General features: G+C 36.6%; 1 protein-coding gene across 6 annotated transcripts in view; it reads right to left on the bottom strand.

Annotated features, from left to right (window-relative positions):
- Nucleotides 1–18,147, bottom strand: part of SEMA5A (semaphorin 5A) — a 326,582-nt gene that overhangs the window by 85,164 nt on the left and 223,271 nt on the right. For all 6 annotated transcript variants that reach the window (XM_067291026.1, XM_067291025.1, XM_067291022.1 and 3 more), the window contains 3 exons: nucleotides 11,182–11,299; nucleotides 5,307–5,488; nucleotides 2,987–3,130 (listed from right to left, as the gene is read on the bottom strand). In XM_067291026.1, the coding sequence (XP_067147127.1) occupies nucleotides 2,987–3,130; nucleotides 5,307–5,488; nucleotides 11,182–11,299 (444 nt within the window). The remainder of the gene's footprint in view (nucleotides 1–2,986; nucleotides 3,131–5,306; nucleotides 5,489–11,181; nucleotides 11,300–18,147) is intronic.

Genomic DNA, 18,147 nt, shown 5'->3' with positions numbered 1-18,147 from the left:
TACAATGCAAATTGGCTTTGTATCCTAGTCTTTGCTGCTATCTCCTAACTATTTTCCATTCCCCCCTTTAGCAACAGAGCATGCAACAGCTTAATCTGTCTGCATGACTTTAAACTGGTAACTATTGCCATTGATTTCAAGGGAATGACTAGCAAGCACAAAGCTGCTTGATACATAAGACATTGTAGGAGCATGGCTTTCATGAGGAAAAACAAATGTAATCTAGTCAAACATTTAGTCCTTAATGCATGAACAAACACTCTAAAACTGAATATTCATTCACATTTGTAGGAGAATTTGCTTCAGCCATATGCTGCCTTTTTTGTGTTTACCTTTTACAGCATGATGCAGTGGAGTTCCACTGGAACCAATGCTCATCGAAAAGCTGTTCAAAGCTAAGCACAATGGTGATTGCAGAAGCCAATTTCTGTATTTGCATTCCTGAATACGGGAGGCTGACATGAACATGCACTTTTATAAAGACACAGGCTCACAGTGTATAAACCACCTAATTGCAATTTTTACTAAGACTGTACATATATTGACTTCACACATAGGCTGGGCCATAAAGGAACTAAGAAGTTAAGCTATTTATGAACATCCATTAATTTCAATTAAATCTGAAAAGCTGCTTACAGGTACTGCAGATGCAGAAAACAAGCTAAATACTTCTTATGAATTCCTGCATGTGGACTATTTGCTTAGCTGTCCTAAATATACTGGGCCTAATTCTCAAATTCACAGTCTCCATTTGATGCAGATCTAACTCCACAGGTACTTGAGTGAAGCAGTGAATTAGGACTATCAAAAAGCTGATACTCACTGTTCTCACAGCTCAAAACTCTCTATAAGGCAAGAAAAATACCTTTACTTTTACAAATCGTACACTGACTTGTCCTCAGGACTATTTGCTCCTTACAGCTCCAAAATGATTTACTCAAATACTTGGCCTGACATTGACAAAATCCTGGGAAATAATTGTTAGGGTGCCCCATTTCTCTAGAAGAGCAGCCTTACAAATGATATGGCAAAATTTTCTAACATACCACACCTTCTTGAATTAAATTATATGTACCCTTTTGAAAGTATCAGTATACATCACCGGTAGCCTAAACAAAACCAGAGTAGAGGTAGGAAGGTTAGCTGTGAGTAAGCTACTGAGTTGGAGGAGGCTGGATATGGAGCTGAAACATCCATGAGAGTTGAGGGTGTTTCAAGGAGAGAGGAAACAGAGGAGCTATGAAAGACAAAGGGTGCTCTGCAATGAACTCACAGCCACATCCATCCCAGACTGCTGCTCAGCTGAGTGAGGAGCGAAAGGACAAGTTACCTGCAGGCTACAAAAGCAGAGTACCTTAAGCCTCCTGTTTCTTTGGAACTACTGCATACCAAAATTCAACCTTTATAAGTTGTTATTGTTTCAACTCATTGTATCACTTTCTATTTTGTAAGTGCTTTTTTAGTGCATCCATTTTCTTAATAGCAGACATTTTCTTTCTTACAGTCGCCTAAGTATTTCTGTTTTCTGCATCTCTCTAAACCTCCTTATTGTACTTCTATTCCATATTAAAATTAAGATGAACAATAATTACTAACATTCATACTCCATCACTAAACTCTGGACAAAGTTATGTAACTCTAGTAATTCTACATTTGGTGGTGACAGCTTTTTTGTTGGACAACCTATTTCCAGAAAGTAATTTACAGAAGAACAAAATGTTCCCCTCTGTGATGAATAATTGTAAATAATCATGGCTCTGAAACAGCAAGAAGTGTTCACGTGCTACCATACTGATCCTTTACACATAGAGTTGGAAAGGCAGGGTCCTGTCTCTGATCTTCTGTTAATACATAAATACATGATGCAACTTCCCTTCACTGGAATCTCTTCATTGACAAAATGGTAGGGTTGATGTATAAATAAATCCCACGCTGAATCTCATCATAAAGGTTACTGAATCTCACTTTTATCTGACTGCAATATAGGATGCTAAATCATTCCTCCTCCTTTGGTTATGTGAAAGTATTTTACAGAAACACTGAAGTAAGCTACAAGTGCACACTGAGAGCAAACTTACCCTCACGTATCTCTTGGAATGATAGCTACAGTACTCCAAATGCTAACACTAACAACAGTCTTCTGCTATCTAGCTTTTTGGCATGCCTCAGGAAACAAGATAATACAAACGAGAACTGTAGTTTGCCTGAATATATCTCAGTTTGGTTTAAAGAAATGTTTAATTCCTGTTAAAATTCATGGCACATAACTTAAAAATTAGAGACTTTTGGATGTATGGGTAATGGAATCAGAAACTCAAGCTTTACATTCTCAGCTAGTGACAAAATGCCCATTCCTATGCAAAGCACTAGACTGTGAAAATCAAAACTTGAGTTAGATGCCTGACTTGATCTTCTGAGGGGTTAATATATATACAAACAATTTAAAATACATACAAACCTTACTAAAACATTTTTGAGTCCAAAATGTATTATTTTTATTGAATATAAAACAAAGCCCTTGAAACTTCCCCACATGTTCTATAGATGCTTAATTCATTTAAGACAGGAAAAATTAACTCACAGCTTCAGTAACATACTGCTGTGACCTTACTATATTTTGCTATGAATTCCAGGTCTTGAGCCTGGGCAAGATACAATTCAAACACGCTGCAATCAATTTTCCAGGGGAATCAATTTTCAGGGTCTCAAGGGGCAGCAAAGAGGATTGCTTCAGCACAATGCTCTGGCACTACCAGGAGCTCAGCTGGCTTGGGAGGGATGCAGCTAAGTGAAAGATGAAAGAACTGCTGCAGACCCACATCCTTGCTAAAGGGAATATTGCTACCATTTAGAAGTGGAATTAAACAGAGAGAGAGACAAAAAGTGAGGGGAAGAAAAAAGCCAAGGCAGGTAAAGGAGAAAATGTCCTGCGGAATACAGCTGAGCAGAAGAAGTTAAAACAAATGACAGAGAAAAGATAACTCACCTCTCCTCACGATTCTGTCCCACACAGACACGTCCTCCATGTCGAGGGGTTGGATTGCTGCAGGAACGCTGACGAACTTGAAAGCCTATTCCACAAGTGGTACTACAAGGTGACCAAGAAGTCCAAGGTGTCCAGCCTCCATTTCTGGTAGAATAAAAAGCTCAGGCTCTGTCATCTGTTATATATAGCGAATGGCTGATTAGGTGTGACTGACAACAGAATCTGGCCCATTAATATTTCTGCAGAAATCATTTATACTGCAGGACGTTCCATTTCTTAAAGAATATTGAGCTAAAATAGAGGTGCTCTGATCCATCCATATTCCATGCTTTGTAATCAGCAGCTGCTAAACAGACCCCATTACATAATAAGTAAAATACAAAGTCCAAAGATATGAAGCTATTCAGTTTCTTTCAGTCAGTTTATTCAGGGTAGATCTGATCTTCAAATTCCTGTACCAAAGTTCTGAAGATAACTTTAAATTATGTATTTAATCTAAGTATTATTTGTAGCTCTTTTTTACAGGGAGATTAAAATGTCAGGTTTTGCTCCCTCTTCTGAAAGGAAAATGATTAGAAAAAGGAAAAAAGTTTCAAGAGAAGTAAGTGTCAAGATGTATTAGATCACAATTTCAATAAGATACTTCCAGTACAAAAGTACTGGACCAAAAGTCTCAAAAGGAATTTCATACCCTGTCCTAGGCAAAAAATGGTGAACTTCAGCAGTTTCCAGAACTTTTCAATGGCTAGCCTGCAGTCTTTGTATTGATGATAAAACAGAAAAATCAAGAAAAATAAAACTCAGTCATAATGAGTTCTTGAAATTTCACCATAAAAGCAAAAGTTAAAATAATGACTTACTTGATTTTGAAATCAATTTATTTTTAACATTGAAAACTAACTAGATTCAATAATAAAGAAGATGCAAGACTATTTCAATAATTTATCATAAAAACCATCAGTTCAAATGTCACTAATCTTGATGTATTGTTATTTTAAGGGATATACAAGTTGATAATGCAGAAAACCGCTTTCGAAAAAAAAGTCAGATATCCCTGCTAACACATTTAGACAAAAAATAAGATCTTTGTCAGTGGAATGTCTGGCCTAAGTGGTAAAATGAGCATGATATCTGGGTATCCATGAATTCTGGTGATCAAAAACTAATACAGGAGTGTTTAAAGAAGCAAGATGTTAAACCAGTAGCGCAGTACTGGCAATAGCAGCATGATTCAAGTCCCAAATCATGTTCCCTTCTAAGCCTGACAGCCAATAACTGTTGTTTGATTGTTCAGCATCACACAGCATCCTTATCTTCTTTTCTATCATTCTCCTGATCTGATGTAAATACTATATTGTTATGTTTCTAATAATTACCCTAAGATTACTATTTCAACTTATAGTGCTTGCAGTTACCTTGTGATGAAGGATAATCAGTTTTATTCACTACGAAATAGCATCATGTGCTTCTGATGTTTAAAAAAAAAGTAGAGACAAGAAGCAAAAAGAACCTCTGAACATAAGCAGAATGGACCAGTATGAAATTTTTGTCTTGTGATTTAAATATGTACAATGTTTTAAACATGAACTCCAAATGAAACTGAGTCACTTTTTTCACAATCACCAGGTGTCAGCTCAAAGCTACCGAGCCAACAACCTCTGCATTTACCAAACCAGTTTAGAATAAACAGTGTTCTGAGTCCCTAAAAAACAATCTGTTTTTGCTACTTTTTCTGGAAGTGGTTATGTGCAAGAGGAAGACAAAAAAGTGTCTGAGGAGTGGCATACAAACTGGTAATAGATCTAGATGTTGTGATACTACCAAATGACAAAACAAAAACATCTTCCCCCAGGTGGAGAGAGAAATACGCTGGTGATATGAAGCAAACAAAAAGGTAAACAGTTACCTTAAAAATGTAAAATTCCAGAGAAAAAAGTGTATAACTTATAGAACTCACAGGACAATTCACTTTTTTTCTGATTACCCTGCCCAGAAAAGTCACCGAATGAGAAAAAGTGTCATACTTTAGACATTATCCAACATTGCTCTTTTTCCCCTCTTAGCTTTTGTTAAAATTAATTGAGGACAATGTAATATGGTACACAGCATTTGAAGTCACTGTTTGCTACTTGACTCATTCTCTCTCCTGCCACACTTGAGATACATTCCAACACATTTGTTGTGGCCATTGCTAGGAGTTGTTTCAGGTACAGAACACAGCCAATGGATTGCAAATGAGATTTCAAAGGGTAGATTCTGCTCTGAATAAGTTAAAACTTTTAAAAACTTAAATACTAGATCCCGAAATTGTTTTGTGTACCTGGAACAGTTGGCAATTTCCATGCTTGGCCCTTCACACAGCCAACCTCCACACTGAGGAGCTGGGCTGTCACACAGACGAGTCCTGCAGAGGCAGGAGCCGACACTGGCACCATCAGTGTGGATACAAGGTTTCCACTGTGACCATGTTCCGAAACTCCCATCCACAGTCAGATTCCTGGTCTAGGAACAAACAGAACAGAAGAGCTTATCTGAGGCCTGGCAGCTTTTTCATACAACCACTTAATTCTATAGTATATTCAGGTGCAGCTTTCAGCCACCAACAAGAAAAGCCTCCACTGGAGAAGTATGCCTTCCAGACAGTAAACTCCCCGGGTTGTAATTTCTGCACCTGCATGATCCCCAGCACCCACTCCACCACCTCCAATTGATATGGGCCACTGGATGCCTCTACTGTAGCAAGAAAAGTAACTGCAACTACTTGTTACCTTTGGTAACCACGCCTGCCTACAGTAATTCAATAGAAAATACAGTTTCACTTTCTCAGTTATCATCTGATAACAGTATTCCATCTTTTCTCAAATTTGCCTGTGATTAGGAATCTGGGAACTGATTGTAAGATAGCTTGCACAAGAATGCTTATGGAAACCTGGATCTAGACCAAAAGGAAGAGACAGCAGGGAATAATACTCAAGGTAGGAAAATGGTTTGAATCAACCTCAAATCTTCATGATGAGTATTTCTTTTTTACAATAGTTTTTTGAAATAAGTATCTTAAAGAATAATTTCGAAAGAGTGAAATGTCGTTTTAAATATGACTATCTATAAACATTATAGGTCATTATATGCATGTTTCCTAAAAACATCTTTAAAAAGTAAAAGCAGCATATAATTCCCTGTGGTGAACCAGTTCTTCTCCTGCTAAAGTCAATTCTCAACACTTCCAGCTGGAGGGATCAGACCATTCTCACCTTAACTGGAAGGTTACCATCATGCAGTCATAACACGTTAATAAGAGATTTTTACTGATATATTTGATGAGGAACTGTCCAGCTAAATAAAATGCACTAACTCAAATTGTATCAGTCTTTACTGCTACTGGAACTTTTAAAGAAACTGGAGGTGGATATGGGAAATTCAGCTCTCTTGACTAAGACAGATAGGCTTTTGTATTATTATTATTTTATTTTATTTTTAAACCAGGGTGTTTACCAGGGCTATCCCCATAAATGGAAAAGATGGCCATTTTTTCACTTAAATGTTAATGAATTTGCCAGGTTTAATTGTCACATTTTATTTTTCAGCCAATACAACAGTACTAACAAGTGAAGGCTAAATAGTATTTAAAGTCACTCTTAGATAAAAATAAATACATATCTGTTGTAGTCCTTCATATTTTAACAAATGTGTAAGAACAAAACATTTTAACACTTGCTTATATACTCCACTAGCAACTACAATTGCAGAATTGTTACGAATGATATGAAACGGTGTCTCCCTTTGTTATTTTTAGTATTACTTCATTTTAACCATGGTGGGAAACATGTTTCACTAATAATTTGAAGATACAAAAAAATCAATCACAACAAAGACATGTTTCCATTGCCTTACTGGGTGTTGGCTGATTCCTTCCATTGTGGTAAAGGTTCTAAAATTTCATTATTAATTACTTTTCTCATGATTTATCCTTCACAGATACTGCTTCTCCAAAGAATAAATATGTTTATATTCTGCCCGCTACAACTGACATAATAATTCATCATTTCAGAATTCTGCTGACACCTGTTGATTGAAAATAACTCACTAATCCTTGCTCACTTGCAGTATATGCTCTTATTTTTCATAATGAGAAGTGTTTCGTGTTGTCTTAAGTGGCAAGCATACTCTTTCTCTCATACACTGCTGCTTTAAAAAATATATAGTCCACAAACCAGTAATGATATGTCCCCAATCCGATTAATGTCAGAGGTGTGAAAATATCTTTACTGCTTTCTTTTCTGTGCTGTACCAAAGCATCTTTACTGTCACAGCTACAATTACAAACTAAACCTACAGTTGCCTATGGTTACTATAATTTACATCAAATGGCAGGGAAAGTATTCATAAAACTTGCATAAAAGCTTGAGCTAGGAAACATACTGATGGCAGGTTTGTCTTGTTCCCCCCCGCCCCCCCCCAACTCCTGATAACTAAAGATCTTCCTAGTGCAATCTCTTCTGTTCCTTAGGATTGATCTGCTCTGTCTCCCTGTGAACATCTCCTTTTAACAAGTGATATCAAACAATTTCATAGTATGACTAAAGGGAAAGAAAATATACTGGACAGGGGCCTTCTTTAGCCCTCCCCAGAATCCATGAAAGGCCACTGCCCATTAATCTCTGACCACCTGACAGACTCAGGGGGCAGGTCAGACCCAAGCAGACAATATGTCTGTACTTGTCTCTGACACAGCTGCACTTTGCTTTCACCCTCTAACATCCTGGTTTTGCCACCCTTTCCCACCTGCAGCTACCTCCAATCCCCTTCCCCTACCCCTCTCCTCCCCACCTTCTTTCCTCTGCTCCACATATATGTCTTGACACTCTTTTGCACCCATCTTGTCTTCCTGGTTCGTGTCTCTTCACACTGAGGCCAGGTCACATCTGCAGTGACTTAGGCCTTAAATCTGCTACGTACTCTGTGGTTTGAGATCACTTTGTGTAGAATTCGGTAGCTTGGGAGTATTTCCTAAAGTTAATGCATCCAGGTAAGATCCCATACTATGCTCTTTCCCAGCATGCACTGCTTGCCAAAGCTGTAAAAATAAAGCCATTTCATGCTGTGTACTTATGTAAATAACTAAATTTATATATATATATTTACTTTGCTTCTTAAAGCTCTCTGATGATGTCAGACAGTACATTTTTAGTGATGGATTGCAAGTGGTCCCATTGGTAAATATTTTCTCAGAACAATGAACAAGCTCCTTCATCATTGCAAAAAGTATTAGAAGAATAATAGCGTTATCTGACCAAATGGAAGAAGTTCAAAACAGATATGTGTACTATAGCATTAATTACTCTCTATGGTGACACACAGTTGGTGTATTCATGCCAGTTGAAATAATAACCTAAAACACCCACTTGAGAATTATAAACCAAAGCAAGATAACCAAAATGACAATATTTGTCACATATCATCTTCAGAGATGAGAGGAATGGTGCCACAGAAGCTCACCTACCCCTTTTAGCCCCCATGCTCTGCCATGAAATGCAAATATTTAGGTGTACAAATAATTCCCTAGAAAATAATTTCTGTCAAATGCAACTGGTCACACTCTTAATTTTGGGCCAGCCTAGTGCACAAACAGGCCTCAAATGATTTGCATTTAGAAGAAACTGGTCATGCATTCATCTGACAAATTTTCTGCAGCATTAAAAAGGTCAGTGTAGTTTTACTAAAAGTTAATATATTGGAACTGAATGGAACCAGAATAGATGGTAGAAAACTTTCTAATACCCTCTTATGTTCTACTTTCAACATTATCTTAACTGTATACAGCAAACGCCAAGGATGCACATAGCTTAGCTGCCTACAAAACAAAAGAAATATTTTGGCTTGTATATCCTGTGAATATAGCATGCAAAATGCTATAAAAACAAATATTTGAAAGCCTTACTAAGCAAAATTGTAACCTATTGCAATTTGCCAGAATACAGTTATTTTAAAATAAAGTTTCTATGAAATTTTCAAATTTGTTCAATAACAGGCTACTAGAGTTTGAAGGTTTTAGAAAGGAAAGTGCCACAACCACCCTTTTCAATTTACAGTGACAGTTCATTAATTCGAAAAATTTCCTTTTAGTATGCGATTCCAATCTACCAATCTCTGGAATTCCTTTTGAGGCTTGGTGTATCTTTTCATCTCTGATATGCAGACTAAGTCTCAGAGATGTGGATGGATTTCTGAGCAATCCTTTGGTGCTTCCCTACTTTGGCTGGACTATCAGATCCCACAAAACTACCACATAATACATACGCAATAATTGTTTTTCAGTTGAACAGGACAAAAGAGAAGTCTGTTTCTTAAACCACTCCTCCCCCCTCTTTTATAGCCACTAAAGAAAATAAGAATTAATGCCAGAATTCAAGGACTAAGCAATAGGCAGACTGCCCATGCAAACAACAACAAACCAACCCATTCCAGTAATTCTTCCCAATATAACACCCCAACTAGACCACCAGCAAACTCTCCATTACCCCATTTATTCTGTGGGATTGCTGCAGGGAGATATGATATACTTCACATTTGGAATTGAATATACTGTATGGTGCATCTAGTTACTTGACAATGAAGGACTCAAGGGCTGGTCTAGTGAATGAATCCAGACTTTCTGTGAGACAGTGGCTGTCTATATTACCAAATGGCATGGACATAAACTGCAAATCTAGCAAGTAAAACAGTTGGTGCTGAACATATATACTGCATATGCCATCCACATTTCGTGGGGTTTCCTTTGGACCGTCTCTGGCCATGGATCATATGCCTATTAGTAGTTCAAGCACATTTTTGGTTTAATTTAATATGAAAGTAATGCAGCTTATGTACTTCTAGATGTGGCTTTCTGATGTGAACCAAAGATCAGTAAATGGGAAAAATCAAGCTATTTATCCCCAAAGTTGCTCCTGATTCGAACTAGAATGCTAATGCAGATGAATCCAATGCAAACCTTTTTTATTAGGCCACTATGTCAGAGAATGGATGAAGACGACAGGACAAAATGTTGTTTGAATAATTAATAATGTCAAACACTGACAATCAGAAACCAGGAGCTAATTCTCAAGGACCTCAAAATCAGTGTAGTGATTTGTATCTATCAGATTGCTGCAACACATGTAGAGATCACAAGTGAGAGTTAGAAGTGCTCTATACTCATTTTGCAAATCTCTAATTCACTAAACAAAGCACAGCTTAACAGAGATGAGTGTCAGTAAGACTGAGATGAAGACCAAGTAAGAATGAGTTTGTTAAACACATGAAGAATAGGACACGGATGTCATATGAGTATAAATTCATAGATGCGTGTGTTCCATTAGTATGTGGTAACAAGTCTAGGAAGCCCTTGTTACTGATGAAAGAAGAATTGAATTGTAAAGGCTTCCTCTTCATGGACAGAAGACAAAGAAAAGCAGCATGAAGCTACAAAGTGAAGAGTTTGGTAGCAGAAGGAAAATCCTTCTCACCCCTCTTTCCTGCTCATAGAAGTGAGGGAAAAGAATCACTGTTAAAACAACACTGGAGTCACACTGAAAAGAAGGGGTATAAAACCAACTGGAGTCACACTGAAAAGAAGGGGTATAAAACCAACTTTGTTGCTATTTATTTCATATTAAATTTATATTCAAAATCATTTATAAAGAGAAGTGTTGAGTGACTGTAAATATTAACACTACACTTGCTGCAACTATCACCCGTGTCATTATGTGGGTAAGACGTAACTCCACTACAATTCATCTCTCCAATTTATGGACTTTGAAAGACATTATATGGCTTTTTATATTAGCAATAATGTTCTTAAAAGGAAAGATCTTCCAGCAATTACATCTTTTAAAGTACAAAATGGGGGAAAATATTGCAAAGGAAAATGTGTCAATATCTCTAATCTTTGTGAATGTTTTTCACTTTCAAGGCGGGAATGCAGATGTTGCAGTGAAAAAAACAACTATCTTTTGAAAGAATTGTAAATAATTTGATCATACGATAAAGTAGTTTGATAAGAAATAGAAACTAAACACTTGGTTCAAATCTGATGTGAAGGCACTGAGGCTTTGAATAAAGCTTTCTGAACTTGAGAAATCTTATGCCAGCTTGTTTTTTTATGAGATTCACATGGAATCAAAAGTCTTAAGAGATAAATGAAGGTTTTTTGGACTTACTGGACACACAGTAATGCTTTGCTCCCACTGACTCATGCTCAGACTTTCTTCCAGTGTTGTGCATTTCTTCATCACCATGTCCCAGCCACAGTAGGGATCTTGGGATCCAATGCATCCACTGTGAATGAAAACCAGTCAGACAACATGAACATTTATCCTTGCCTGTACAGGCCCAAAGATCTCTCAGAAACTACATGGCATCTCTTCTTATTTCATAGATTTAAAGCCTACAGTGAAAGTGATCCCTGTTATGGTGTGGCCAGATGAAATGACAAAGTAGTGAATAGAGAAAAATGAACTTGAATGCCTGTAGAAAGCTAGAATCTCTTTTAAGTGCAAAGCTGAATTTCCACCTGCACAAAGGATATGTAGTCAAAAATCAATATTGTACTTAATTGTTGTAAAACTACAGCTGTAGAACTTAATTGCTATAGAACTACAGCAATTCATGAAAAGCATACATTGTCTGCTCCAGGTAAAGAATTCAGAAGTTACAACTCTTATGCTTTTCAGCTTTTTTCAGTTTTGGAATTACAGTTATCATCTTTGTCAGAAATCTGATGAAAATGAATTAGAAAACCCTCTAATAGTAGACTGCACTGCTATAGAATCCCTGGAAATAAGTACAAGGTGGTGCTATTGGCTCTTATTAGGCAAAATGTAGGGACATCAGATTTTGGCATCAAGAAATGTACATGTAAAGTATATTTGTATGCAACAGAGGAAGCTAGTAATGCTTCCTATATTTAACTTGTCTTACACATGCAACTGTGCAACTGTAAGAGATTTGTGTAGCCTATTATGAAGGTATTTTAACGCTTCCAAAGTTTGTGTCAAGCCTTTGAAATTTATTAGGTCATAACCTTCAGGCCAATTTTTTCTTTACTGCCTGAAATTCTACTCAGATATATCAGTTACAAACTGTTGAAAGTTGTCATTTCCCTTCCTTTGCTTGTTTTGATCTAGATAATTCTGGAACATTTTGTTAAAATGATTCCCTAATACTACATTCAAAACCTGGATCCACATATTTGCCAAAGCAGCAAAAGTTACTGCACTACGAATATCTGGAGGATACTCAAAGCGGTATGGATGAAAGCATGACAGGCTGGATTCACTCAGAAGACAGGTTGCCATTACTCTTAGATATCACACATTGCCCTAGACATTCCCTCCTAGCGGCACATGAGGTGGAGAAAACGTTAGAGAGAGGAATGGTAGCCCAGCTCCCTACAGACTCCGAAAGACCCAGTACCTAAAACTAGAAGCCCCCTTCCCGTCTGCCCTGCCCCCCCCCCTTCTCTACTGAATGACAGCTTTCTTTGGCTACTGATAGATCAAGTGTTAACAGTCCAAGCAGGTCTGAAGCTTCATAGTTTCAGATATATAAGAAATTATGTGGAAGTCTTGCTGTAGTGGAACATAATATAATTCTTTTAATACTTTTCAATGTAAAAATATCTAGAAATTACAACATACAAACACTAAACATACAAACACTAAATTCAAAAATATTATTTAGATCATAAAAAATGCCGGATTGATCATTCCTGTTCAACCCAAACCCATGGGCATTTTCATTCTCTTTTTAATTACTGGTTTACATTACATTTATCCTCATAGATCCTGTTTCCTTAATATTTCTATTAATCTTTGGCATTCCGATGTAGTTCCATGCTATATCACACTAAATGCAGTCTTATTAATTCCCTAGCTATTCTATAATACCATTACAGAGGATTCCTAGCGCTTGTAAATATTATAGAATTAGTTTCTACAGTATTCTTGGCAACTGGAATTGCCAATACTATGTGGCAGGATAGCTCCCATCCGCAAAATGGGCACAGACAGTAAGACATAATAGGCAAAACTCCCTAGTTGTCCCTCATTGAGGCTGTCAGTTCTAAGATAAAGCAGTATTGACACTTCAGAGTCACAGATTGTCCTTCAGGTTCTCAAATGCAGATTGGGGGTAGGGGGAGGGTGTCCCAAAACAATCTATAAATTAATCCTTGAAACAGTTTAACTGTTCCAACCAAAGTGACAGGAAATTTTGTCTGAGAGGTACTCCTTGCATGAGAAACTCTAGGTTTTTTTTTTTTTAAAGTTACATTCTAAGCAATTGTCCCAGTCATTATTATATCTAAGTCTCATACTGTAAAAAGTTTTATAATTGAAATTGTATGCTTCGACAGGATAATCATACCAACAATTCCTCATCATCACCTTCTTTCTGGCTGTTCAATTCAACATGCTAGATGTATTCATGAAATGAGGCAGAGTCTGGCTTAAACATTATCTTCAGACAAGAGCTACTTCCTCTACTACCAGATTCCTTACTGCAAATTTGCACATGGAACTAAAGATAAAAGACTGCCTTAAGTTCCAAAACCATTGTGCCATTCATGTCTGAATGAATACACAAATCTGATACTAGACTTCTATAAACAGGTATCTGTCAGCGTATTCATTATTACTTGTTTAGTACATATATATGCAATGAAGAAGGGGGATCTACAGATAGAGGTGATTGATTCAGAAGAACACAAATGTAGGTATACAATTTACAGGGTCCAGTGAGCTCAAACTGAGATCATATGAAATATTCAGAATCCTGCCGAACTCTTCCCTGTAATTCTAAGAAAAATCAAAGCCTTTAACCACCTCAGCCACTATGTGTGGGACTACTATTGCTGCCTCCTACTTCCATTTCTTTAAGACAATCAAAATAGACCTAGGTATGACTCAATGTAGCAGCATGCACTGACAACACTAGCCTTCAACCTACAAGCCGCTCCCTTCAAAGCCATAACCAGGGTTTTATGTATTATTTTTTTAGTGAAATGTTTATAACTCACAGTTCTTTGAATACAGATACTTGCAAGTTGCCCTACTATGGTTCTGGGAACAAATTTGAAAGACAACTTTCAGAGAGCTCTCTCCGCAAGAGAATGCAGGCTTGTCATTCACTGTAAAGAAGTAAGATCTGAAGGATCTCAGGTCCCTATCCATGGTCAATCAGCCAAGACAGAACTTCCAGCCCTCTGATTAGGAGGTAGAAGCCAGGGAATGCTGGGATTGCCAGGTGCAAATCCATGGCTGGCAAATAGGCTCTGAAACTCTGAGGTACCTACATTAACAAGGCTACCCCAGAGCAACAGATTTGGGTATTCTCCTACAAGTTCATGTGAGAAAATTAAAGGCCACTTTTGAAAATTAATTCCTGTGCATTTTTAATAATAAATATTACCCTATACTGAGAGATGTATATACTAAGGATGTGTGCATGTGTGTGTGTATAAAATACATTTATCTGTCTGTCTATCTATTTATCTAGATATGTAAACTATGAGTTATATATAATGCAAATAAAGTCAAAGCTCAGAGCTTGCCATATGGTCAACTAAGAATATGGTCAATCTAACTTTCAGTGTTAGTTTTAAATTGTAATAGCTACCGACTAATTTCTACCATAAAAAATATTTTGAAATTAAATAGGATGAGGCAGACAACGTCCTCATTCAGTTCCACTGGTTTTCCAAGCCTGAAAACATTCACAGATACAATCCCTTCAGATCTCATAAACATTTACTCACTTATGTAAGACCTGGATCCAATCACTGTGAGAAACTGCTACTGCTGAGTGACATTTATGCTGGAAATCAGATATGTAAGTCATGAAGACAGAATGTCTATGTTTGAAACATCATTACAGTGACTGTGACACAGTTAAAGTGGATGGGATATGTGCTATCCTATGATAACACCAGAACTTGCCAAAGGCAAAAGTCTGAGGACAATGTGTTGTATTTCTACATTCTTCTTGTCTAAAACAATACAGAATTTTAGACAAGAAGGCTGATTTAGGCTGATTAAGCTCACTATGCTTGACAACTGTATGGATACATCTACACACAAACAGATAAGAATCTGCATATAATGCTAATACTAAGTATGGCCTGCAGTTCTTACTTGTCTCCTGCCTGACAACTAAGAGAAAACAGAGATTTGGTCAAGAGGAATAGAACCTTGTTTCACATACTTGAGCTGTAATCGATGCAAGCAGAGGTTTTGGCATCCAAAACACCTCTCTAACATGACCCTTCCTCCTCTTCTTCTTCCAGACCCCTCACAGCTACCTCCTATGCATCCCTTCACTGTAGAGCTATCACCCCTCTTCCTGGACCAGAACAGCAACAATAGTGCTTGTCCAGACTGGGACACATTTGTTTCCATACGGCATCCCTATGTCTTTAAAAGACCTGCCCATCTTTAGCAGGAACAACCGTAGAAGTAAACAGGGTACACAACTTTCATATCCTTTCAGTCAGCTGTGACTTAATTTCTTTTGAAGTTAAATTTTGAGTTTAACTTTATACTAGAATAAGAATCATCAGTTATGAAGATAAGAAGCCCAGATTTAGGATGTACAAGTTGACTCTTTAAAAGTACTAAGAAGATTACAGCTATCACAATGTTTTGCGAGCACCATTCCCTCTCATTCCAAAAGCAACTGCATATACTTCTACTGGCCTGACAGCGTATTATGGGAAACAGATGGCCTTCAAAGCCATTCAGTTTGGGTTCCCAGAATTGTAGCATCTAAAATCACTTCTTGGAATCCTGGCCACAGTTCATACAGTCACATCAAGAATAGTCTCTCTCTCATACATCCAGATCCATAGTAGAGTCCCAACTCAGATGTTAATTTTCTGTAAAACTTAAAACTTAAAAAAAAAAAAAAAAAAAAAAGTCCATGGCAAGCTGCAGTGTCCAGCTGCAAGTAATTCTCATGGGAAAACAACTGGTGTGAAATGCAGAGCACTACAAGCTGAGACGCATAGTGTATGTGCTGGCCTGTCTGGGTAGCAGTCCTGTATATGACATCTTAAAATATTTAAAATAAAAATCTTCCATATTTGCTCATATTTTTCACCTTCCAATCCCTTTAACTTCTGTTTTCGGAGAAATCACTCGCCAAGTATGAAACCATTAGTGAATTGATCTCTTGGAAAATGGGTTGCTTTAAACATGTCAGTTGATTTTCAAGACCAACTTACCAGTAGCAACACTGAACTTAAAATTCCCTAAATATCATCTTTTGGTATTGTTTAAAGCAAAGAAATCACAACATAGGAGAACCACAAGCCTGTTCTAAATTTTTATTTCTTAGGTCACTTTTTTCTTTAAAATAATATCTACCAATAAAATCTGTTTTTCTTAGGACTTTGCAAATTAAAAGGAAAAGACATTTTCCTTTGTCCTCATAAGACTACTGCAATAAATATATTGTGAGCAGGCTGTAAAATTCTATCTGTTTATCAAAATTCCTTCTTATTTGCCAGAAATATGTGCTTACAAGAAAATACATGCAAGCCCAGATTACACAAATGGTTTGACCATATTGAAGAGTTTTGGCAAAATATTTCAAGTGCAGCAAAATGTGAATGCCCAGTTTGTCTCTGATGGATGTTGTGGGCTAGAAAGACAAAGACGCTTTCTGCAAAAACCTTGGTTCTCACAGAGGAAACACAAAATGTAGTTCAACCTCAGAACTACATAGCTTGGATTGATTCCATTTTCAGTGGAATCTCTGAATGAGGAAGACTTCCAACTGTTATTTATTTCATAGTTTTGTTGACCTTACAGATATTTGCATAAGTTCAGTTATTTTTTCAGTGTATCTAACACGTAAAAAAAGACTCTGAATTTAAAAAAAGTGTCCATAATCTAATCATGCAGGCAGGATTATGGTTTATCCCAGTTAGGGAAATTTATGAGGACCATTATTCTGGAATATTACTCTGAAATCACTATTTCAGATTAGGCATCAAGTGGTTCTGATATTCTAATGTAACAGTGCATTTTTATGATTTAAACTGGAAAAGGCTTGCATATTTGGAAATAAGGAAATCCACCTGGATATCCAAAAATAACTATTACGGAATGATTACTTCACAATAGCAATTTCAATTAATATCCATGTGTAGGCAAGCTCTTCTAGAAATACTAGTATCTAGTAATAGTTTAAAACACAGTACTGATTGACAACTTGTATACTAATAGTATATAGGAATAATTATTCTATTATGTAATGATAGCTATAGTATTTTATTACCAGGAAAACAGGCTCTCAATGAGTTCAAGAATACTGCAGAGGAAGCAACACCTATAACCAAGACAAAATGAAGGAATGCAAGTGTTTGAAATACTTAATCTAATAATTTTGCTAGAGTTCTAGGAATAAAATAAATCACAAGCAAATTTGCAGTAACTGTTTTAACCTGTTTGTTTACCTCAACACCCATTTTAGTACTCTGCTACTACAGTTATCTTTTGCGTATGTACACACTGCTTAGCTGATGGCTAACAAAGAAGCCAAAATAAACATGGAGTAACATGGAGAAAGAAAACTCAGGGTTATAGTAGAATAGCTATGAAAACCTTAATTAGCAAAACAATCTTGTGACCCAATAATATTTTAAATATATAATGTAAAAACATCATTTAATAAGTCTTCTTTTTTTTTTTTTAAACACCAGAGAAGTCACTATTTGTACAGCTTTTAGCAGATGGCACTATTTATTTATTTATTTAGACAGAACTTCAAATTAAGATTAGTTTTTGAGCCTTTTAAGTGCATGAAACCTATCTTCCATCAAGAATAACAATTCCTGATGATTTGCTTGACAAGACTATGTAGCACATATGATATAAGCTTTCATTGCCCCTACTTCTAGTACTGATACACTGAAAAAATCCATTACAAATTATAACATCAACAAATTGCCAAATTTGGCTACAACTGCCAATAAGAGAGAGATGACCTGTTCTTTTGTTTTAGGGGACCAAGTCCTTACCCCTTATTTCTTACTCCTTATTACAGATACATAAAGCCCTGAAAGTCAATAGCAAACACTGCAATTTTAGAGATTTTAATAGTTCGTGATAATTATTTTATTATCT

Source organism: Apteryx mantelli, chromosome 2, assembly GCF_036417845.1.
Source record: "Apteryx mantelli isolate bAptMan1 chromosome 2, bAptMan1.hap1, whole genome shotgun sequence".
Taxonomy (NCBI): Eukaryota; Metazoa; Chordata; class Aves; order Apterygiformes; family Apterygidae; genus Apteryx; species Apteryx mantelli.
Note: the sequence above shows the minus strand (reverse complement) of the source record. Positions and strands in the feature narration are given on the sequence as shown.